Source organism: Cydia fagiglandana, chromosome 18, assembly GCF_963556715.1.
Source record: "Cydia fagiglandana chromosome 18, ilCydFagi1.1, whole genome shotgun sequence".
Lineage (NCBI taxonomy): Eukaryota > Metazoa > Arthropoda > Insecta > Lepidoptera > Tortricidae > Cydia > Cydia fagiglandana.
In genome coordinates, this window is record NC_085949.1 from 10,644,090 (window position 1) to 10,670,215 (window position 26,126).

At 37.3% G+C, this 26,126-nt stretch overlaps 1 protein-coding gene across 1 annotated transcript; it reads left to right on the plus strand.

The window, feature by feature from the left end:
• Positions 1-238: 238 nt before the first annotated feature.
• LOC134673370 (E3 ubiquitin-protein ligase synoviolin) lies at positions 239-26,049 on the plus strand. The gene is made up of 12 exons (XM_063531341.1): positions 239-523; positions 759-851; positions 2,615-2,767; positions 3,327-3,521; positions 5,383-5,478; positions 6,097-6,185; positions 6,763-6,905; positions 18,587-18,772; positions 20,944-21,146; positions 21,720-21,829; positions 25,054-25,221; positions 25,833-26,049. The coding sequence occupies exons 1-12, from the start codon at positions 395-397 to the stop codon at positions 25,900-25,902; spliced, it is 1,635 nt and encodes a 544-aa protein (XP_063387411.1). The 5' UTR covers positions 239-394; the 3' UTR covers positions 25,903-26,049.
• The last annotated feature ends 77 nt before the right edge of the window (positions 26,050-26,126 follow it).

Here is a 26,126-nt window from a genome sequence, read left to right on the forward strand (position 1 = left end):
TGAATAAATATCGCGATAAAAAGTTGCCTTTAATAAAAAATAAAGATCTCTGTAGAAGTTTCTTGAATTTTCTAAGATTCTAATGTATATTTTACTTTATCCAAATTTATAGTGTCACAATATCCAAAATGATAATAAATATAATGATTTAGAATCAATAATTTAAATTAATTATGTCGGAGCTTGCGCGTGATGTAGTTTTGGAACGTTTCAAAATTTTGACACAATGAACATTGAACACGTCAAAATTATTTTTCTGCCCCAGCGATGAGATACGATACGATGTTTTGAAAATGTATTTGCTAACAGTTGAGCGGTTTTGGTGGGCCTAGAATCTATTCTTCAGATACTTTATGAAATTTACAGTGTGCAGGGTTTCAGAAGTGAGATCAAAATGAAGGCTTTACTCGCAACTGTGTCGAGTCTCGTGCTCACGACCGTGGTCATCGGCAATGCCTACTACCAGAAGAAACAGTTTTACCCATCGATAGTGTACCTAACTAATTCTAATCCTAGTATGGCTGTAAGTTTCCTAATACGCAACAATACAAAAAAATGTATATAGTAATTACATCGCCTAATTACACTAAAAATCCAATTAGATTCCAACAACATTAATTAGTAACTGAATCGTTACACTCAAACGTATGACCTTTTCCATCTCGATAGCCTTCGCCGAGTGAAGTGTGTGGTATAATATTCGTTGGCCTTGCGGCCGGCAGGTTGTATCTTAATTTACAATGCTTTTTCTTCTCCAGGTAATGTACTTGCAAGCCTTTATATTAGTGTTATTGGTGGGAAAACTATTAAGGAAAATATTCTTCGGGCAACTACGCCCCGCAGAGTTCGAGGTGAGTTTGTAACAATTTATTACATCTATTTTTAAGCAGCTTCAGAATCCTTTGTTGCTAAACAATGTTATTTATAAACAATCTTTGAAGTATTCTCTCACTTTACTTATTCTCCTTTCATTACTCCATAAAAGTGATTTAGTCTTATGTCTAGAATCTAGAATTATCTTGACCAATCCTAACTACCTATTTCTGTAACTATGATTCAAGAGGTTTTTGCAACCTAAATTTAAACTATTTTGGACCTTTTAGGCCTAAAACAATATGAAGCTTGAGTTTATCAACCAGCTGATAATCTAGATAAAAATGTTAGTAAAAAAAACCTAAATAATCCCTTATGGTTAAAATATGGTTTGTCTCTTTCTAGCAAACATATAAGTCGAAGTAATAGACATTATCAAATACAGAGATGTGAAAAATACTTTATAAAAAGTATTTAAATACAAAATACAAATACTTCCTTGATAATACTATTTCAAATGCAAAATACAAAATAGTTTTTGAATTTGTATTTAAATACAAAATACGAAATAGGTATTTTCAAAATACTTTTTTAAAATACAAATACTTTGCGATAAAAGGTACTCTGACTAATGAATCATCATCATTCATCATTTCAGCCCATATAGGTCCCACTGCTGAGCACAGGCCTCCTCTCATGCGCGAGAGGGCTTGGGCTATAGTCCCCATGCTAGCCCAATGCGGATTGGGGACTTCACATACACCTTTGAATTTCTTCGCAGATGTATGCAGGTTTCCTCACGATGTTTTCCTTCACCGAAAAGCTAGTGGTAAATATCAAATGATATTTCGTACATAAGTTCCGAAAAAGCTCATTGGTACGAGCCAGGATTTGAACCCGCGACCTCCGGATTGAAAGTCAGACGTCATATCCACTCGGCCACCACTAATGAATACCTAGTCTAAATTAAAAAGTATTACTCGGAATTTCCGAGTTAAAAAGACTCTTTTTATTCTTTGAAATCAATCCTCTATCTAATGTGCACATTTCTAGTTGTTTGCTCATATTAACCGGTAGGATGTAGGTATGGATGAAGGTTTTTAACGGCCAACTTTTAAAGCATTAATTTGTAATATTTTACAGCTATTATAATGCCTCTCGTTAGTGTGATGAAAACGTCTCGTTTGTGTTTCACCAGGGCAAAAAGTTTGTTCTCCTCTCGTGCCTTGAAACCCTCGCAACACTCAAGATTCCACTTTTTTAACCACTTGCTACGCTTGTGGTCATGTGCGACGTTACTAAACAGCAGATTCAACAGTTCCATGTTAAAAGAATGAGAGAGTTGCCAGGATTGTAACATCAGAAGAGATTGTAACTCCTACCTACATTAATACCTACCTACTATAAAGTATTTTGTATTTTGAAAATAGAAAATAGGTCCCAAAAACTATTTCAAATAAAATACAAAATAGTTTTCTTCAAAAGGTATTTAAATACAAAATACAAAATAGGTATTTTGCATTTTGTATTTGCATTTTAAATACAAGTATTTCAAATAAGTCACATCTCTGATCAAATATGCAAGTTTTAGAGATGTCTAGATTATAAAAATACATAATTCAGGCATCATTGTCTCATTAAAGTTCTTCATAAAAAATGAATGTCTGCATAAAAAAATAATACTAAAGTATGATTTTATGGAATGGTGATTTAGCCATATAATATCTATGATGCCCTATAAAGGGTTAATGTTATGCTTTAAATTTAGAATTGATTTCTTAAATATTTATGTTTATTTCAGCACCTGATTGAGCGGTCGTGGTATGCAATAACGGAAACATGTTTAGCGTTCACTGTGTTTAGAGATGACTTCAATCCCAAGTTCATTGCGTTGTTTACACTCCTTCTCTTCTTGAAAGCATTCCACTGGCTGGCCGAAGACAGGGTTGACTATGTAAGTATATTTCAGTTTAATTATACAAATATTACCTATAAATTTTGTTTGTTAAGATCTAAGTATGTTATCTTAAATAAACTTTGAAATGAATTTATTCATGTAGCTCATATTTATTAAAATAAATTAAACAGCTAAGGCAAAGAGAATGCCCAAGTGAATCCTGATCATTTGGGCATTCTCTTTGCCTTAAATTCGACATTGAATGATGTCAGCTCTGTACTACCATCCTGCAGTATGCATATTTTTTGCTAGAAATCAGTTTATCTTAGAAAGATGCCCGAATTTCATTCAGGTTGATCTATTCATAATCAATACTTAAAATTTAATTTAATTTAACCTTTAAACAAGCCATTCTTGTATATTAATTTATTTATATATTTTGGGGATCTTAGAAATGGCTCTAACGATTTTGATGAAATTTGCTATATGGGAGCTTTGGGAGCGCAAAATCGTTCTAGCTAGGTCTTATATCTGGGAAAACGCGCATTATATTTATAAATAAAGAGAGATATAAGCAAGACAAGACACAATTAATGATTTATTTTTTAACAACCAGATGGAGCGTAGCCCCGTAATCGGCTGGGTGTTCCACGTGAGGATCCTCACCCTGCTGATGCTGCTCGCACAAGCCGATCTGTACTTCATCAACCATGCATACCAGGTCACCATCTCCAAGGGGCCCTCTGTGCAGCTGGTGTTCGGCTTTGAATACAGCATACTCATTATTATGATTGCCAATATTCTGATTAAGGTGAGTTACAAATTAACTAGCTAATAACTATTAACAGTAGTTGAAAGTTGGGCTGCTGTCAAAGATCCTTGAAGCAAGTGAAATGAAATTCAACCTCATTTATGTGAGTGACTTGTTATTGACTATGTGACTTGTTATGTTGTTGTTGTTGTTATTTAATATGTCTGAGTTTCACGGGAGTTTTCAAGTAATAAATTATTAATAGAGTCTGTTCCAAAAGAGAAGACTTGTTTAATGTATTGGGCCCCATACATTCCATGACTCTTCTCTTTCCGCACAGACACTAGCTAGTTAAAATACTTGTTTTTAAATCAAAGTGGTAACATAAGTTTGGTATATCTTGGTTCTTCTTATGCTGGATCGAATATAATAAGTACAGAATTTTTTATTTCATTACATAGGTGACGAAAGATTCTTGCATAATTCAAGTAACATTTTTTTCACAATTCTAAACTAAAGGAGACTTTTTTTCTAGCATATTTAGAAAACTGTTGATTTTGTACCATGTTTTCAATTCTCATCAATATTTATTATCCACTTATTGGCCTTTGACACGTGACTAATTCAACATTGAGTTATTTGGAAATATCTTTTCTGGAAAAATTTCGAGAAAACAGGAAAATTAATGTGTGCCTTTTCATTATTAAGGTTCCGTACCCAAGGGGTAAAAATGGGACCCTATTACTTAGACTCCACTGTCTGTCTATCTGTCTCGTCACCAGACTGTATCTCATGAACCATGATAGTTAGACAGTAGAAATTTTCACAGATGATTAGTATTTCTGTTGCCTCTATAACAGCAAATACTAAGAGTACGGAACCCTCGGTGGGCGAGTCTGACTCGCACTTGGCCGGTTTTTCTTTATTGTGTTGGGTCTTTGTCTTCTGGGTTTATCAAGGCTCGGGACCGGTTTTTTAGGGTTCCGTACCCAAAGGGTAAAACGGTACCCTATTATTAAGAGTGCTGTCCGTCCGTCCGTCTGTCACCAGGCTGTATCTCACGAACCCTGATAGTATTTCTGTTGCCGCTATAACAACAAATACTAAAAACAGAGTGGAGAATAAAGTGGGGCCATACAACAAATGTGATTTTTGACCGAAGTTAAGCAACGTCGGGCGGGGTCAGTACTTGGATGGGTGACCGTTTTTTTTTTGCCTTTTTTGCATTATGGTACGGAACCCTTCGTGCGCGAGTTCGACTCGCACTTGCCCGGTTTTTTTTTTAAATCCCAAATTAGCCCAATATTTTTAATTGTTTACGTGGGAATGAATCATGTATTTAATTTAGGTAACAACTTCGTATAACTAGATTGTCCCAATTGTTCCATCACAAATGAAATAATAAACCAACGAACGAAAAAGAACGTAATAATACCGGTATTTTGTATGAAGAAAAAACCGGAGAGCCTTGGGGTTTATTGCTATTTTTAACAAACAATTTTAATATTGCGTGATCTATAAAAGGTTATATAGTCATCTGAGTTGTTCTGTGGCTGATGTAAAAAGTTGTATGGGTTATATGTAGTTCGTTTTTTTAGCATTAGAAATAAGGTAAACAATCTTGATGTGTCTTTTTATAGAAAATCACGAGGCCGAAAATATTTGCATCTCATGTCTTTTGAGTCTCTTTTGAGTCTTTGAATGCCGCTGAATTCTATGGGAGAGCCAAATTTACGCAAAGTATGGCTAGTGATTAACACATTCATTGCCACTACACTTAGTGCTAAGGGTTACGCTCGTAGCGTCTAGCCACGTCTTTGCCGTATGTAGCGCGTAGTCGCTACGAACAGTGTACCCGACAGTCGCGTTCTTGGCCCTGATTGTGTTAAAAATTTCACCCTAAACAAGGTATTTGTTCCAGTACTGCCTCCACGCGATCGACTCGCGCTGGGAGGCGCCCTGGGAGAACAAGGCAGCCGTGCTGCTCTACACCGACCTGGCGATCAACTTCCTCAAGGTTCATTTCATTTATTGTAAAGTCATGTACATATTATATATATTATGATTAAGGTGTTACAATTCAGTAAGTCACTCTATGACGTCCTGTGAGGACATACAACTATACAGTGTGGAAAAATCGAGTGCCACATGAATGGCAACTACCTTAAATATTGTAAATAGCACATTTTGTGTAAAGGAGACTTTCCTTTGTTTTTAAAAACAATAAATTCTGCATTTAAGGATTTATGAAAAATCGCTTGCCTCAGTCGGGACTCGAACCGGTCAAATGTGACAAAAAATCAAATTTAAAAGGTAATTGTTAGTTTTCATGGCCTTCCGTTATTCTGATTATATTTGTTATTTAGAGAAAAATGAACCTTATCAGTAAACCTTTCAATCTGCATCATAAAATACGGCACGTTATTTTTTGTCACATTTGACAGGTTCGAGTCCCGACTGAGGCAAGCGATTTATCATAAATCCTTAAATGCAGAATTTATTGTTTTTAAAAACAAAGGAAAGTCTCCTTTACACAAAATGTGCTATTTACAATATTTAAGGTAGTTGCCATCCATGTGGCACTCGATTTTTCCACCCTGTATAAAACCTTACTAATCTAGGCTAATCATTATAGGTGCTGCTGTACATCGGCTTCGTGGCCATCATGGTCCGCATCTACACTCTACCTCTCTTCGCATTCCGCCCCATGTATGAGACGATGAGGTAAGACCTGAGAATGTTCTCAACAATGATCTGATCAGTCATATTTGTACTGTCAGGTATATATTTGGTCACGTAAAAAGGATCTTGCATTTATTTATTTAGTCGTATGGCATGTATTACAAAATAGGCAAATTAGGTACGCTAAATAATAAAAGGTGTTCAAAATAGTACATACAATTATAGATCAACATTTAAACAGTTGAGCCACGCTGCTGCGTCAAGTGTGAGTTGCAGCAGGTAATTTATGAAAAGAAAACACATAAAAACTATATAGTTTACTCTACCTAATTCTGGATAAGAGATTCAACAACATTATTGATATTGAAAAAGAAGTTTTTGTCGTCTAAAAAGAGATCATTAGAAAAAGTTAACACGCAACATAAATATTCCAATAAGTTTTAATATATTATACATGTAAATGTAAATTTCTTGAAACTAATTGCATCAAGGTGATGCACTTGTAAGGCTTATCCAAATTTTTTATTATATTTTCATTTTACGTCCAACGATTATTTATTTTACTGAAATAACTTTAGCATATCATATGACAACAAATTGAAACCTGCCAACTTTCCAGGAGTTTCAAGAAGGCTTACAACGACGTGGTCCTGTCTCGGCGCGCCATCCGCAACATGAACACCCTGTACCCGGACGCGACGGCAGAGGAGCTCGCCGCCGCCGACAACGAGTGCATCATCTGTCGAGAGGAGATGCATACTGGTAAGATATATCACTGTATGTATGTTAGTCATGTAATATCATCAATTCATCATACAACGACGTGGTCCTGTCTCGGCGCGCCATCCGCAACATGAACACCCTGTACCCGGACGCGACGGCAGAGGAGCTCGCCGCCGCCGACGAGTGCATCATCTGTCGAGAGGAGATGCATACTGGTAAGATATATCACTGTATGTATGTTAGTCATGTAATATCATCAATTCATCATACAACGACGTGGTCCTGTCTCGGCGCGCCATCCGCAACATGAACACCATGTACCCGGACACGACGGCAGAGGAGCTCGCCGCCGCCGACAACGAGTGCATCATCTGTCGAGAGGAAATGCTTACTGGTAAGATATATCACTGTATGTATGTTAGTCATGTATTATCATCAATTCATCATACAACGACGTGGTCCTGTCTCGGCGCGCCATCCGCAACATGAACACCATGTACCCGGACGCGACGGCAGAGGAGCTCGCCGCCGCCGACAACGAGTGCATCATCTGTCGAGAGGAAATGCATACTGGTAAGATATATCACTGTATGTATGTTAGTCATGTATTATCATCAATTCATCATACAACGACGTGGTCCTGTCTCGGCGCGCCATCCGCAACATGAACACCATGTACCCGGACGCGACGGCAGAGGAGCTCGCCGCCGCCGACAACGAGTGCATCATCTGTCGAGAGGAAATGCATACTGGTAAGATATATCACTGTATGTATGTTAGTCATGTATTATCATCAATTCATCATACAACGACGTGGTCCTGTCTCGGCGCGCCATCCGCAACATGAACACCATGTACCCGGACGCGACGGCAGAGGAGCTCGCCGCCGCCGACAACGAGTGCATCATCTGTCGAGAGGAGATGCATACTGGTAAGATATATCACTGTATGTATGTTAGTCATGTATTATCATCAATTCATCATACAACGACGTGGTCCTGTCTCGGCGCGCCATCCGCAACATGAACACCATGTACCCGGACGCGACGGCAGAGGAGCTCGCCGCCGCCGACAACGAGTGCATCATCTGTCGAGAGGAGATGCATACTGGTAAGATATATCACTGTATGTATGTTAGTCATGTATTATCATCAATTCATCATACAACGACGTGGTCCTGTCTCGGCGCGCCATCCGCAACATGAACACCATGTACCCGGACGCGACGGCAGAGGAGCTCGCCGCCGCCGACAACGAGTGCATCATCTGTCGAGAGGAAATGCATACTGGTAAGATATATCACTGTATGTATGTTAGTCATGTAATATCACCAATTCATCATACAACGACGTGGTCCTGTCTCGGCGCGCCATCCGCAACATGAACACCCTGTACCCGGACGCGACGGCAGAGGAGCTCGCCGCCGCCGACAACGAGTGCATCATCTGTCGAGAGGAGATGCATACTGGTAAGATATATCACTGTATGTATGTTAGTCATGTAATATCATCAATTCATCATACAACGACGTGGTCCTGTCTCGGCGCGCCATCCGTAACATGAACACGTTGTACCCGGACGCGACGGCAGAGGAGCTCGCCGCCGCCGACAACGAGTGCATCATCTGTCGAGAGGAGATGCATACTGGTAAGATATATCACTGTATGTATGTTAGTCATGTAATATCACCAATTCATCATACAACGACGTGGTCCTGTCTCGGCGCGCCATCCGCAACATGAACACCCTGTACCCGGACGCGACGGCAGAGGAGCTCGCCGCCGCCGACAACGAGTGCATCATCTGTCGAGAGGAGATGCATACTGGTAAGATATATCACTCTATGTATGTTAGTCATGTGGGCCCAATCCGCATTGGGCCCAATCCGCATAATCCGCATTGGGCTAGCGTGGGGACTATAGCCCAAGCCCTCTCGCGCATGAGAGGAGGCCTGTGCTCAGCAGTGGGACGTATATAGGCTGAAATGATGATGATGATGATGTATGTTAGTCATGAATATCATCAATTCATCATACTACGGCGTGGTAGAATTGGGGCACTATCCGCAACTCAAACAATATGGACAGTTGAACATACTACTGTAGGCTGAAATGCTCGCAGCCGCAACGAGTGTATCAATTAGGGTGGTATTTTCACATGTCCAATTTATTCAAATTCTCACTCTCTTATTAAGCAAAATGTGAGACGCAATACACATTGGACAAAAAAATTGGATAGGTGGAATACCATCCTTACGTACGATCCTTCCGCATGCCACGTGGCCCTGGTGAGCGATAACGGACTAACCTGAGATAGGACTACCGTCTAAAACCCCCAACGAATGCCGACTCCGCCTTGTAGCCTAGCGTGTTGTTTTCAAAGGTCAGACCAATTAGTTCACCTACCGAACGCACGCAGTTAAATTAAGGTAAAAATAAGGTAAGGTGAGGTAAGACTATCACTTGTATGGAATCCTCATACTGTTTGTCTTGCCCCGAACAAAATAAACTATGTTAGTCTTACCCCACCTTACCTTACCATTGATTCACTTTCTAAATTCTTGTCTTTGGAACCAACAATTGCAGGATAAAAGACCAATAACTAATTTAATAATCACTGAACTAAGCTGCGGGCATGGCGAAATTATATAGGGTTCCTAATTGAATACGGACCTACCTTCCGTACCTTTAATAAATATATGAATCTGTTTACCCGAACTATCAACTAGTGATGCAATTCTCAATAATTAATATATATATAAATAAATATATGCAAAAGAATGTTTGTTTAATGTTTACCCGATAATGACAACGCGCGTTCAATAACAATTTTTGCTATGATTTTAAAGAGGTAAAACTCCTCATTACATTGTTAATTATCGCTGAAAGATAACATATTTGGCGTGCTTGTGTACACAGCCTTATAGCGTCCGCACAAAGGCCATTATCGTTTGACTCAATACAATGAGTCCACGTCATAATTTACACCTAGCCAAGCAATCTCTGTTGATATGAAACAAATGAAAGTGAAACTCATTTTTAGATTTATCGTAAATACTGTAAATAGTTGGTGTTATTTATTTTAAATTTTGTGTGTTATTTGAAGGTTAGTGAAATCTCGCATATGTAATATGAATTTGTTAATTGTTATTCAAGGATGAACAAGTTGTTACTTACATTTTCATACATTACACGTTGAGATATTACATAGGTACACAGATTTTACGTGTGTACTTTTGAAGGACGGGAGTTATCATTCGTTGTGTTCTACTTATGTCCAGTTAGTTTATTTTACAGCTGTTTTAAAGTAAAATACCATAAGCAAATCGCGCGTTGAATGTGAAACCAAGATTCGATAATCATTATTTTTATTTGCTTGCCGCTAAGAATCTATTTTGAGATTTTCTAGAACAGCACCTCGCCAAAAACGACACACAATAACAATGTATATCGTATCGCGATGAACCGCCTACACCTGATGCACTAAAGTTAAAGTTGCCTAAGAATGACATTGTGTTATTGTGCACATCAGTGGAGGGACGTCATACAAATTTGAAAACAAGCCGTTCCTCATTAAGCTTATTTTTAATTCAAGGGTATTTTAAATAACACAGTGTCCGAATCAGAATTCTAATTAGTTGTACAAAGTGAACGAGTACAACTGTTTAGTTTGGGACTAGCTAGGTAGATTAGTTTTATATTGTCTTGTAATATTTATTTTAAGTTCTGTAGAAATATTGTTATCTTCCCATACAATGTGACACCGTACAGAGATTACGGCATTAAGAGGAAAATGGACGACCGCTTCTCCATGCAAAAGTAGTATCCACAATTGTAAGTAGGTACAGTGTAGTGCAGAATTATTTGCCTTCGTATTTTCTCGGAAACGTTGTCTTGCTATTTCAGTCAGTCTCGACAAAAAGTAATGAGGTTGATTGAAGTAGCGTGACAAAAACGAACGTTTCCGAGAAAATACGAAGGAAAACTATTACCTACGCACTAATACATCAGTATGTGAACCATGACGATGCCCCCTCCGTTTAATTTTGTTCGAGTTAGGAGCTACTATATATTTATAGCAATGCATAGGTATGGTTAAGGTGGTTCTCCTTGCTCGATTTTCATACAACTTTCTTGGCACCCTAGCTCCTATTATATAGGGTTTCTTCACTTGTATATGTAATGTTTGGGTAGTATATATATTTCTGTCTTCGCAGAACGTAAAAAAATACTAGATTTTGATTAAAATTATTAAGAAAAAAGCCTTTGAATATTGGTAAAATTTTGCCTCATTGCTTGTTTGTGTGAGTGATGCTTATAGTATCGGTGTAATTCTAACATGGCGACTTCATTTGACAAGCAATCATTTTTAATTTGTCAAAGCTGTAACAGATGGCACTTTAAAACCGCAACACAGATTACCTGTGTATTTTGTTTTATTTTCACTCAATAGAGGGAGGTATATTTAATGCACAAAGCATGTTACGAGTATACCTACTCATTTAAGAATCTCCTTTCTGATATAATTTCATTCCCAGATTTAATATAACTTAATAATTATTATGATTATTACACAATAAAATACATTTACATATTTATAGAAAGGTCAGTCCAAACAATCATTCGCGTTTACAGTCGTCCACCGAAAACCCTTGTGAATTCTGCTTTCGTTTCGGTAGAAATATAAATGTTCTCTGGAAAAGCCTATATTTATTGTAACAATGATTTTTAAACTAAAATACCTGGCTATATTTTTCTCAAAAATATATAGGTACCTATGTGGAGAAAAATGTCATCTTCTTGTAAATAAACAAGATTCTATAATATCTTCTGCTTGTGCATAACAATAACATTAGTAGATGATATTTTTAGGGTTCCGTACCCAAAGGGTAAAACGGGACCCTATTACTAAGGCTTCGCTGTCCGTCCGTCTGTCCGTCTGTCTGTCACCAGGCTGTATCTCACGAACCGTGATAGCTAGACAGTTGAAATTTTCACAGATGATGTATTTCTGTTGCCGCTATAACAACAAATACTAAAAACAGAATAAAATAAAGATTTAAATGGGGCTCCCATACAACAAACGTGATTTATGACCAAAGTTAAGCAACGTCGGGAGTGGTCAGTACTTGGATGGGTGACCGTTTTTTTTTTTGCTTTTTTTTTGTTTTTTTTTTGCATTATGGTACGGAACCCTTCGTGCGCGAGTCCGACTCGCACTTGCCTGGTTTTTTTTCCAAAAATGCTGCTTTTCACCCGAGTTAAAACACTCTACTTTTCATTTCGCATACGAGGAAAGTAAAACGCATGTGTTTTTTTAAATACATTTTTATAGTAGGTATTTTTGAGAGTAGGTATTTTCAATTAACAATTTGGCCAAAAGTATCGTTATTTATGGAATGGGGAGTCAAATATCAGAATGGAAATTGTATAACAAATCCATTTATACCCAAATTTCAATTGCTTATTGTAAAAAGAATAATAAAATCGTGCTTGGAATTGGAACCTAAACTGCTCTAGTGCAGTAACGTATCATTTCTTGCACACCTTTTACAACAACAATGACCCTCTTTCATATATTCGGCCAAATTGTGCTTTTTGAAAAACTAATTACAAGCCTTTTATGAATGTAGAATGATACCTTAGGGTATGGTGCTTTACGCACACTAGCGTCCCTTCCCCTCCCCCTGACGCAACCCCCCCTTTTTGCATGAAATATGTCCCGGTTCACAGTTTTTTACATTTTTTGAGGAAAGTATATATTTTAGGAAAAAAGTGTCAATGAAAGAAATAATCCTTAATAAATTCTTAATAAAAAAGGTCATATTCATTTTTTTTATATGATGCACCTAATTCATGTATTAGCTTGTCAAAATTCGAAATAACATAGTTTTTACTTAGGGTTCGAAACTCATTTATTATACACGGTGTAACATGAGGAAACCGAATAATTTTAACAGCGTATTCCTGATCACGTTTAGAGACAAAAATGTCCTATAAACTTTTTGAAATTCGCCTAGTTTCAGAGTTAACACCAATTAAAAAAAAACATGTTTCTCTTGTTACATAGTTCAAAACGCCTTTTTGATGGCGATGTTGCTACTATGGGATTTAGTCTAAATATCCTTATTGATATGTCAAAAAGTGACAAGTAACACTTTGAAAAAACTAAGTTTTACGAAAAAAAACCATTTTAAGTGACAAGTTTACCAATAGCATTTAATTTTTATGTACAAATTCATTCATAAAATTAAAAAAAAAAACCAAACAAAATTTTTTTTTTGGCGAAATTAACCTAAACACATATTACATCTTTTCCTTTTTTGACCTCATGTATACATTTTACGATAAAAGTGTCAATGAAAGAAATAGTTCCTTATTAAATTCTTAGTAAAAAAGGTTATATTCATTTTATAACACTTATTATACAAGGTGTCCTCAAGAAATGCGAAAGATTTTATTTCTGAGGTCAAAAGAAGGAAAAAATGTATGTATGAGTTTAGGTCAATTTCGCCGAAAACAATTTTTTTTATTGTTTTTAGGGTTCCGTACCTCAAAAGGAAAAAACGGAACCCTTATAGGATCACTCGTGCGTCTGTCTGTCTGTCCGTCTGTCACAGCCGATTTTCTCCGGAACTACTGGACCAATCAAGTTGAAATCTGATACACATATGTAAGTTTGTAAACAAATGAATTTTAAACATGGGGGCCACTTTTGGGGGGTAAATGAAAAAATTCAAAAATAAAAATTTTCAAACTATATCATGTTACATATCAAATGAAAGAGCTTATTGTAAGGATCTCAAATATATATTTTTTATAATTTTTGAATAAACAGTTTAGAAGTTATTCAAGAAAATAGGCAAAAATGACTATCCCCCCCCCCTTTATCTCCGAAACTACAAGGTTTAAAATTTTGAAAAAATACATAAAATAGGTCTATACCTATAGATGACAGGAAAACCTATTAGAAATGTACAGTCAAGCGTGAGTCGGACTTAATTACAGTTTTTGATCCGACTCCTACGGATTTTTTAAAGATTTCACTCACGTTTCGCATAAATAATGTTTAGTTTTAAGTTTATAAAATACATATGTATGTTAGTCTGTAAGGTATTTGTAATATGGGCCTTGTTCCCTGAATTAAATATCTAAATAAATAAATAAAAAATAAAAAAATACATTGTTAAAAATTGTGTAATATACGGAACCCTTGGAACGCGAGTCCGACTCGCACTTGGCCGCTTTTTTTTAATTTTTTGAATATATATATTATATATGTATGTACATAAAAAGTAAATGTTATTGGTAAACTTGTCAGTTAACATGGATTTTTACTTTTTTTTCGTAAAACATAGTTTTTGCAACGTGTTACTTAATTGTCACTTTTTGACATATCAATAGGGATATTTAGACTAAATCCAAACAACAACATCGCCATCAAAAAGGCGTTTTGAACTATGTAACAATAGAAACTTGTTTTTTTTTTAAATTGGTATTAACTCTGAAACTAGCCGCATTTCAAAAAAGTTTATAGGACATTTTTGTATCTAAATATGATCAGGAATACGCTGTCAAAATTATTCGGGTTCCTCGTGTTACACTGTGTATAATAAATGAGTTTCGAATCCTAAGTAAAAACTATGTTATTTCGAATTTTGACAAGCTAATACATGAATTAGGTGCATCATATAAAAAAATGAATAAGACCTTTTTTATTAAGAATTTATTAAGGATTATTTCTTTCATTGACACTTTTTTCCTAAAATATATACTTTCCTCAAAAAATGTAAAAAACTGTGAACCGGGACATATTTCATGCAAAAAGGGGGGGTTGCGTCAGGGGGAGGGGAAGGGACGCTAGTGTGCGTAAAGCACCATACCCTAAGGTATCATACTACATTCATAAAAGGCTGGCTATAATTAGTTTGTCTTCCCCATACATTAGAACACAATTTAACCGAATCATATTTCTTGTTCTTGTCTCTCGATAATTTAATCAATTTGCAACATAAGTAGAAGAATCCTCATATATCCATAAATATCAAAATATAAAAGGACATACATTTTCAGAAGATTTCCCCGCGTGCGACGTTGCCAAATGGTTTAAAGTACAACATGCTCGCAACGTTGGATGTCAATAAGTCGACAATGAAAAATTATATTTCAAATCAATTCAAACTTGATATTTTTGACAGTAATGGGTTACTTAAATAAGAAGGCATTTTTCGCCCGGGTCTACTATGGTCAAATGGTCTAGTGGCTTTTAGCTATTGAGTATAAGTCTAACAAGTTGAACAGCATGACAGGGTTCAAACCACGAACAAAGACTCATTTCTTTTTGTATTTATTTTATTTCATCTTTTTGGTAATTTTATATGCCTTATTTTAAAAGTTATTTTAAGTAAATGTGTTGTATTTGATTATTTCATGTAGGTATATCATTTCAATAAAATTTTGGAAACTTTTATTTTATACCTGGTCAAGCAAATCTTGTCAGTAAAAAAAGGCGCGAAATCCAAATGTTCTATTTTTTTGCAGATGACGTCTCTCTCCTTTTTGATTTTAAAAATAATGAAAATTTTAATTTAAAACTGACACAAACCTTAAATCATATCAATCTGTGGATGCGCGACCATAATCTAGCAATAAATTCAAACAAAACCAAATTGATTCAATTTTATCCTTACCAAAGAACTCCATTACAATTAAAATTATCGCTTAATAACACAGAAATTGAAGAAGTAGATAATTTCAAACTCTTAGGTATTACTCTCGATAACCATATGAACTGGAAAACACATATATTAAACACTAAAACCAAGATATCACAGTTTTTGTATGGACTCTTTACGCTTCGCAAAACCACTAACTTCAGTACTGCACTAGCCGCTTACTATGCCTTCGCTAATTCATGGTTCAGATATGGAATTTTAACATGGGGAAACAGCACAGATGTGCATGACTTGTTTGTCATGCAAAAAAAATGCGTTCGTGTGCTAGTCGGAATCCGAAATTGGGATAGCTGCAAACCTTATTTCATCAAACACGGCATACTCACTCTTCCATGCCTTTACATCTTAGAGTTATGTATATATGTAAGAAAAAACATACATTTGTTCAAAGAGATACAGAATAAAAGACAAAAATACAAACTTGAATTACCCCAGCCAAACTTAGAAATATACCGCAAAAGCCCTCATTATGCGGCAGTAAAATATTATAATCACCTCCCAAATTATTTAAAATCAGTGGAAAGTGACACTTCGTATACAAAGAAGTTGAAATCGTTCCTTGCTGAAAAAGCATATTATTCAGTAACCGATTTTCTCACTGACAGTTTTGTTAAATAAGTTAGTTTATAGTAAATAAGTTTTGATCTCCTAAACTTATAAAGCTAGTTTGTAGTATTTTTTCTTAATATGTACCTACTTATATTAAGGAAATGTTTGCCATACCCTATTAGGGTCCATGAGATACTATTATTTTGTAACAACTTGTTTTTTACCATGGTGCAATAAACGATATTCTATTCTATTCTATTCTATTCTATGAACGATATCCCTTCGCGCCTACATTTTTCAAATTTGCCGCCTTTTTCTACTGACAAGATCTGCTTGACCAGCTATACTTCGTCGATAGTTGACTTCTTATGTACCTATTCTGCGATCCTAATTAGCCTCATGCATGACTTTTTTTAAATTATTTTAATCATTATTTATATCCTTTGAAAACCGGAAAATAAAAATACTTTTATATATCTTCCCATAATATTATTAAAAAATAATCAAATTACTGAAAATGTTTTACTCACGTAAGTTTAGTTTCGAAGAATAACATACGCTTAAAATAATTCAAAAGAGAATGTTAAAATTATAAAATAAAAAAAAATTGGCATTGTCGGGGTTTGAACCATGTATCTTAGCTACAATCTGATTTTTTTTCAAAATAGAGGCTACGGGTGCCACGAGCACATGACAGTTGATGGTCGAAAACATTAGTTGCTTCTGAATGCCTTGTAATTCTTAATCGTTGCTCAAACAAGAATTTATTATTTAATTTCCAATCTTTTTTCAACAATAAACATTTCATCCGCTGCGCCCTCTAGGTTACTTTACTGTAACATTACGAATCTGCTGACATTTGACACTGACTTTAAGGTGACTTTAAGTACGTAAGTGTGCGTGAATGCAAGAAATTGCAATATTTTGCAGTTGGATTCCGGTAATAACGAAATGAGACAATGTTGAGTTGAACATGTCTCGATTTGGATGTAGTATTTTTTATAGTTTTCGCACATATCAACACATCTTATGAAACTTTGTATTTTGGGAGAAATAGTGAAAATCCACAATTCGTGCACAGTGACGCCATCTTTTGGCTGATAATCGGCATCCCATCCCTAGACATCCACCTTAATACACATCGATTTGTGTAAATTTTCTATAATATCAATAACCAAAGAGAAAAATGGGGACTATGTTTGTATGGAGATTGGAGAAGCGGTCGTCTACTATCCTCTTAATCGGAGTTTGGCCTAAATATGATGTAAGCAATTGGTGCATGTTAATGTATGGTACTTTTCGGAGTTTGGAGCGTGCTTGTGGCTTTGTAGATATTATGAAACGCATGGATGATCAGTTTAAAACCGTTTTGCGCATAGTTTTCGCAAATGATCTGTTGATTGAGTAATTTAGATTAGAAGGTCAGTCAAGTATGCACGCACTGCATAATGTGCCTTATTTATTTCTTAGCGTGGGCTTTAGATTATTCATAAAAACTGATAATGCTATATGTGACGTTCCACGGAAAAAGGTACCTTATGGCGGCTGGCGCTTACATTGCATAGCGCCGCAATAATATTGGAGCGGCGTTAATAATAGCGTAAGCGCCAACCGCCATAAGGTACCTTTACCCGTGGTACGTCACATATGTGTGTCTGTGTGTCACATATATTATGTGTAGGAAAAATGAAGTAGTTAGGTACGTAATACTTTTTTGCAACGTGTATTCATTCATAATTTATAAAGTCTGACATATAAATAGGGACATATTATATTATGCAAAAATTGCCTAAAGCTTCAGAACTGTAGTTCGAGCACATAATTATTCTCACGAACTTCCAGAAAGGAAAAATAATCTGAGGATTCGGGGATTTCGGGGGCTTGGGTGTCGAGCGGGACATTCCTACGATGTGTATTAAAACGATGTGTTTAGGTAATACACAATGTAACATTGTCCATTGAGTTACCTATTATTAGTATTATTACTATGGAGAAGCCATACCAAATAATGAAATTGTAGCAATCCTAAGCTGTACCACTTACCAAAATATTGTAAGCGCCGTGAAATTCCTACTATTTGCTATCACCGTTGTTGGCCGTCAACAAATCATGGCGCAAAATACTAGTTCTCTGTGTCATTACTATTCGTAGTAATAACACAGAATAAATAATAGTACTGCCGTACAGAAAGGAAACTTCCTACAAAACCGAAGTTTGACAGCGGTTCAGGGTTTCACTATCTCTTTCGGCTATTTAGGGTTGTCAAAATTCTAGCCATTATCTTATCTGTGGTCGTGCACGCAAAGGGACGTCAAGTTGTGTCAACCCTAATAATTGCTCGGAGCAATACTGAGCCGAGCGGAGACGAGTTTGGTCGAAGAGTTTCTCACCCCTGGTAATAATAGTTGAATGACATTGTCGTCCGATATATTTGCAGGCGCAAAGAAGCTCCCCTGCAACCACATATTCCACGCGGCGTGCCTCCGGCTGTGGTTCCAGCGGCAGCAGACGTGCCCCACGTGCCGCCTCAACGTACTGCGCGCGCCCGCGCCGGAGCCGGCCGCCGCCGCGCCGCCGCCGCCGCACGACGCCACGCCGCCGCCGCAACCCAACATGCCGCCGCGTGAGTACTAACACCAACACTACAGGCCGAGCCACACCGGCTTGCGTGTGCGTGACGTGCGTGTGTGCGTGCGCTAAAATATTGGAGCCGCACACGCAAACGTCACGCAAGCGGTGTGCCGTCTCTCATAAGGATCTGTATACTACAACGCCGCACGCGCACGTGCACGTCACGCACACGCAGCCGGTGTGCACAGGCCTTAAGGGTCGGTTGCATCAAACTGTTCGTATCGTTAAAGAGTTCGCTAAATTTTTATGTATGGAAAGTTTCATAGTAATGCGCCGGGGCGCGCCGGCTGACGTTGATCAGTCTGTCAAATGTGGTTGGTGCAACGGGCCCTAAGTGTAAGTGTAAGGCCTGAGTGGACGCTCAAAGCGGAGCGGTCGGCGAGGCGTGCAGCGTGGCGTCGGGCTCACAAGTGATTTGAGCAGCGTGCACTAAGGCCGCTCCTATACGTTTGCATTTGTATAACATGGACGCCGCACGCTCTGCCCCGCTGCATGCTCAACTCGAGCGTCCACTCAGACCTTAAACTTAGGCCCACTTGCACCATCTCACTAACCCGGGGTTAACCAGTTAAACCGTTTAACTTAATGTCAAATTATACTGGTAACCATGGTAACTCCAGGTTTAACTTTATAACCCCGGGCTAGTGAAATGGTGCAAGTGGCGCTTACCAGCGTAACATACTTCCAGTGCTCAAAACTCCGTAATTGCCGCCTTAATATTATTTTTTTTCACCACGCTGCTATCACAGCAAGAACCGCGCCGTGGAAAATAGTAATTTTCCAATTTGGCTATGCCTTAAAATAGCTCAAATCACACACCAAACCGAAACATCACGTAAACACCATGCCTTCCTTTTTCGCGAAATAATACATGCCAATCTGTTCCCGAAAGTTAATACTAGTATGTACTTATTTTCTGTTAACTGTGTGTGTGTATGTGACTTACATATGTGTCTGGCCTAGTGGGTAGTGATCCTGCCTGTGAAGCTGACGGTCCTGGGTTCGAATCCCGGTTAGGGCATTTATTAGTGTGATGGATGAACACAAATATTTGTTCCTAAACTAAATTATTAACTTATGAGTAAATATACTGCAAAACGTAATTCAAGACCAAAGAAAGTAAGAAATGTTGCCACTTTTTTACTAGCGCGTCTTGTATTTATGTACAAATAAGTAAATAAAAGTACTTTTTTAAATAGTATGAGTAATAGTAGTTTATGTGACTGCTACATAATAAAAGGCATTAAAATACGAGTGTGGGTTTATGAAACGAATGAAATGAGTTTCATAATAGTATCACACGAGTGTTTTAATGCCTAATTATGTACAGTTACATACACTGCTTTATCTACACACATATTATAAACTTTCTATGATGTATTCACTAACTTCATATTTCAGCCGACTTTCCTCTCTGGCGGAACTCGCGGATAAGAGATGGCTTCTCCGAAATATCTTTATCGCACATTTTACACGAAACTTTTGTTATAGTTCCTTTAAAAACAACAAAACAAGTTATTTTTTACTTATAAACTAATGAAAAGATAAACTGTACGTCAAATGGCGGCAAATGAAAACTTTTTTCACGCACGTCACGCATCCGTAGTTTTTTTTAATTCAGAGACAAACTAGAGTCGGGGTCGATTACCATATCGTCCGATACCAACTTACATGCGAGATTTGTCAATATTGTATGCAATTGTCATTTGATTTCGAATAAAACGTCATCTCAACTGATATTAGAATAGGGGTCAAATCAAATTGCTTTTTTTTCAGAGATGTTCGAAATTTGAAATGCATTACCAAATCGATTTTGATATAGTAATGAGCTATTACCACATTTTCACAGATAAGAAATTTGCTGTGACAAAACAGTTTATCGTAATGTGGGCCATTATTTACGAATTTTGAAGGCATCATAGACAGTTTATGATATGTGTGTAGATAAAATTACTAATGAATAAATTATCTTAGCGTGATTATTTATCAAAATGAATTTACTATTTTACAAACAAATTATTGCAGTGGCAACATTTTCTTACTTTTTTTGGTCTTGAATTACGTTTTGCAGTATAGGTACAGAAAAGTCTTCATTTGTGTATACCCATTTGTAATTACTAATCAAAGTCAACTCGCGTCAATAACCACATGTGTTGTCAACAGCAATGATGGGCATGGGCCCAATGCCCATGGGCATGGGTATCCCGGGTATCCCGGGTATGCCCGGCATGCCGGGCATGCCGATGGGCATGGGCTGGGCCGCGCCGCCGCCGCCGCCGCGGTCGGCCGCGCTAGCTAATCTCACCGAGGACGAACTTAGAAGATTGGAAGGCACCGAGAGGAGAAACGTTGAGGCGAGGCTTTTGGTCAGTTTATTTATATAATTGTGTTTTGTTTTGTTTTTGGTTAGAACATTTTATGCTAAGGGTTCTTTTCGGTTTTATGAAGCTTAAAAGAAATAAAATGTTATAAATAAAATAATTTTATTTCTGAACATGCGAATTCGAAGTTTTTGGACATTACTAATCATCTTCGAGATCTAGAGAGTTACGTTACGAGCATAATTTGATGTTAATATTCAAGAGATAGAATAATTCATTTATAAACTACAATTCATTCGCTTTGCTCGCCAATCACTCTCCCGCCCTCACTGATACTTAGTTGAGGTCATTTTCCACTCTTTTCTTGATTCCGAAATATTTATCAATGAAACTACTTATTATATACTTACCTAATACTTTTGTTCATCATCATCATCAACTCAGCCATAAGATGTCCACTGCTGAACATAGGCCTCCCCCTTGGACCTCCATACGTACACTACTTTTAATACTTTTACTTTTTTTTACTTTTTTTTTTAATACTTTAGTTAGTTTGTACTATTACCGTAAATATTGTGTTATATGTTTAAATGGCTAAATAAACCAACATGTTGACAGCTGCTCCGTGAGATCCAGGCGATGTTGGACGCGTCGGTGCTCCTGATGCAGCAGTACTCCGCGGTCGCCAACCCGCAGAACAGTGCTAACGTAGCCACGCAAACTGACCTGTGAGTTACTAAATAAACCAACATGTTGACAGCTGCTCCGTGAGATCCAGGCGATGTTGGACGCGTCCGTGCTCCTGATGCAGCAGTACTCCGCGGTCGCCAACCCGCAGAACAGTGCCAACGTAGCCACGCAAACTGACCTGTGAGTTACTAAATAAACCAACATGTTGACAGCTGCTCCGTGAGATCCAGGCGATGTTGGACGCGTCCGTGCTCCTGATGCAGCAGTACTCCGCGGTCGCCAACCCGCAGAACAGTGCCAACGTAGCCACGCAAACTGACCTGTGAGTTACTAAGGGTTCCGTCATTGCGTCTCACTCTCTCATTAAGCAAAATGTGGAACAAAATACACATTGGACAAAGATATTGGATAGGTCCCCTGCATCTGCTATCTGTTTATTATGATACGGATGGTATGTTATTAATTATGAAAAAGTCTCTAGCCATGGCTTTCACTGATGTAATCTCTCGTGCGCGACAGTGTAACGACGCACGCTTGGTTTCCTACTAGTCAAATCAGTTACTTTTTTAGAACTGTCAAAACGATTTGCTAATATGGATTTTAATTACATCGTGACGTCACGGGCAACTCACCTACTTTTTATATTTCTATCCGATTTAATAAATAGAACATGTGTTTAAAAATAGCTCCTATCTGTGTTTTTCTAATAATTATATGGTTCTTTATTTCATGCGTGGTGTAAAATAATTTTCTCAAACATGCAATGAAATATTGATGTTATGTTCCTTATAATAGGCTGCGAAGTATGACGTTTCAGGTGCGGCTAGGACAAAAGGTCGTTAATGGAATTTCATACACATCTTGCAGGCCTAGGCCGGCAAAGTCCTCTTTTTTAATTTTCATTTCACAGATATTTGTGACACAGCATCGTGGCATTCATCCATTAAAAAAAACTAGAGGCAGTATTTGCTATAAGGTTCGTAATGACATTCTGCCACTACGCCTATAAAAAAAAAACAAAAAACAATGTTTGCTATAATTTGCAGTTTTATTTGTATAAAATTAACATGAACTTAATAAATAATACATTCTATAATTTTAAATTATAAATTTAACTACACAAATAAAAACATTTAAAATATTTCATCTAAACGTTTGCGGTAAAAAGGTCTACTCAAACACGCGTAGTTATATTTTTTTCTCAAACATGCAATGAAATATTGATGTTATGTTCCTTATAATAGGCTGCGAAGTATGACGTTTCAGGTGCGGCTAGGACAAAAGGTCGTTAATGGAATTTCATACACATCTTGCAGGCCTAGGCCGGCAAAGTCCTCTTTTTTAATTTTCATTTCACAGATATTTGTGACACAGCATCGTGGCATTCATCCATTAAAAAAAACTAGAGGCAGTTATTGCTTTATGGTTCGTAATGACACTCTGCCACTACGCCTATAAAAAAAAACAAAAAACAATGTTTGCTATAATTTGCAGTTTTATTTGTATAAAATCAACATGAACTTAATAAATAATACATTCTATAATTTTAAATTATAAATTTAACTACACAAATCAAAATCTTTAAAATATTTCATCTAAACGTTAGCGGTAAAAAGGTCTACTCAAACACGCGTAATGATTTTTTTTAATTGTTATGGAGGTAAAGTTGAAAAATATTCATTCTGTTTTATTGGATTTATGGTGCGTTGTTGATTTTTTGACTTTAATATGAGTTCCGACGAAATAATGAAATTAATATTAATTGTAATCGTATGTGTTGGAATTGGCAGCGTAAGCAGAATTGATTTTAAATAACTTGCTGCCTCTGCCGCTAAGTCAAAGACGAAGTATGTATATGGTTGCTTATGGCAATTTTATTCTTTGAGAAACTAAGAAAAATGGCTTACAGTTTATTAGAAACAGTTTTGTGGCATATTTTAAATGAATGTAACTACAAATTCGTCAACACTGTGGAAATTATACTTATTTACTCCATGCATAAAGCAACGATGTATGTGAAACATGATATCAACATGAAAGACTATGTAAACATTTGTGACGAAAACGACAGTCAGACGGATACAAGGCGAAAAAATCAAAGATACATGAAAATATACGGGTAGTAAAAATACACGACTCGTGTAAAACATACGCGTGATAATGATATAGGTACGTGTTGGTTATATTTTGGGTGTAGTTTACTTTTAGTTTTTTCTATAAATAAAACTTGGGTTTCGTGGATTTTTTATTTTATTTATTTCATTGCATGTTTGAGAAAAGCACTATACATACCTCGGCGGGAAATGGGGTTGCCCGCGCTCAGACCTATCCGGCCTCGCTTCGCTCGGCCGTCTATATGTCTTCGGCCGGCAACCCCTTTTGTCCCGGCCTCTGTAGTAATGTACTATTAAATTGTTATGGAGGTAAAGTTGAAAATTATTCATTCTGTTTTATTGGATTTATGGTGCGTTGTTGATTTTTTGACTTTAATATGAGTTCCGACGAAATAATGAAATGAATATGAATTGTAATCGTAGGTGTTGGAATTTGCAGCGTAAGCAGAATTGATTTTAAATAACTTGCTGCCTCTGCCGCCAAGTCAAAGACGAAGTATGTATTTGGTTGCTTATGGCAATTTTATTATTTGAGAAACTAAGAAAAATGGTTTACAGTTTATTAGAAACAGTTTTGTGGCATATTTTAAATGAATGTAACTACAAATTCGTCAACACTGTGGAAATTTGGAAATTATACTTATTTACTCCATGCATAAAGCAACGATGTATGTGAAACATGATATCAACATGAAAGACTATGTAAACTTATGTGACGAAAACGACAGTCAGACGGATACAAGGCGAAAAAATCAAAGATACATGAAAATATACGGGTAGTAAAAATACACGACTCGTGTAAAACATACGCGTGATAATGATATAGGTACGTGTTGGTTATATTTTGGGTGTAGTTTACTTTTAGTTTTTTCGATAAATAAAACGTGGGTTTCGTGGATTTTTTATTTTATTTATTTCATTGCATGTTTGAGAAAAGCACTATACATACCTCGGCGGGAAATGGGGTTGCCCGCGCTCAGACCTATCCGTCCGTACGTATCCGTCTATATGTCTTCGGCCGGCAACCCCTTTCGTCCCGGCCTCTGTAGTAATGTACTATTATTTTTAATACTGTATAATACCCTATTGGCAATACACAAATCTCTGTCCGTTATTCTTGTTATTTATCCTTATATGTTGATGTTTAGATCCGGCGAGCCCGCGGAGGGTCCGAAGTCCGCTCCCACGCCAAAGACCGAGCCCGACGTGGTGCCCAGCACCTCCAGCTCCGGCCCGCGGCCGCCCTCGCCCACTCCTTCGTCTAGCAAAGCGTCCCCAGCGCCGACACTGCGACCTGCCGCTTTAGATACTGACAGGTACAGACAACATACACATTTTAAGGCCCCTGTACATATTGGCCAGTCCAAGGGACGCAGCCATGCGGTAGAATGAGATAGCAATATCACTTGCTCCCTCTAACGCATAAATGCGTCCCCCAGACAGGCCCAATGTGTACAGGGGCCTTTATAGGGACCGTGCGCGTTGGAGGGTCTGCTATCTTTTGGCCTGAATCGGCAACATATGTGCACATGTACATTGCCAAAGCATGTGCTACCTACCGTCTACCGTTCTCGGTGTTTCCTTGTGCATAGTAGGTTCTGCCATCTTAAGGGCTGCATCGGAAACATAAACGACACATATACGCCTTGCGCCAAAAATCTGACGGCTCCTATGCTGCCCCCTATAGTTCATGCACGGGGCCTATATGCTTAGCTGATCATTGCACTAAATGACTGAGGATCGCGCCCAACAATAATCCGCCTCTATGTGAGGCGGAGACAGACAGACACATGCTTTCATGTGAAGTGGAGCCTCCTTGTTGGCATCAAACCTCATTGGAATCTGACTACTACTTATCCATGTATGCTCCATAAGCTCCTTTTAAAGTAAGTCAATAATAAACTGAAGTACATGTTTTTTTTTGCAGAGAGAAGACTGACGCCGACGCCGAGGAGCTGAGAAGACGTAGACTGCAAAAATTCACTTTGGATAAATGAGCTTTTATAGAACTTTTTGTTCCAATTTCTTAAAACTACTATTTATGTAAAAAGTGTTTCGGTAAACGTAAGCATTGTGTATTCTAATCATAAATAAATGTATTTATGTTCCTGTAAATATAAAGAGATATGCACATGAATACAATATGATAATACTTTACTTTCTGTCATCACATTTAAACTGAAAATCGTAGTTCAACACCAAAAAAAGTAAGACAATGTTG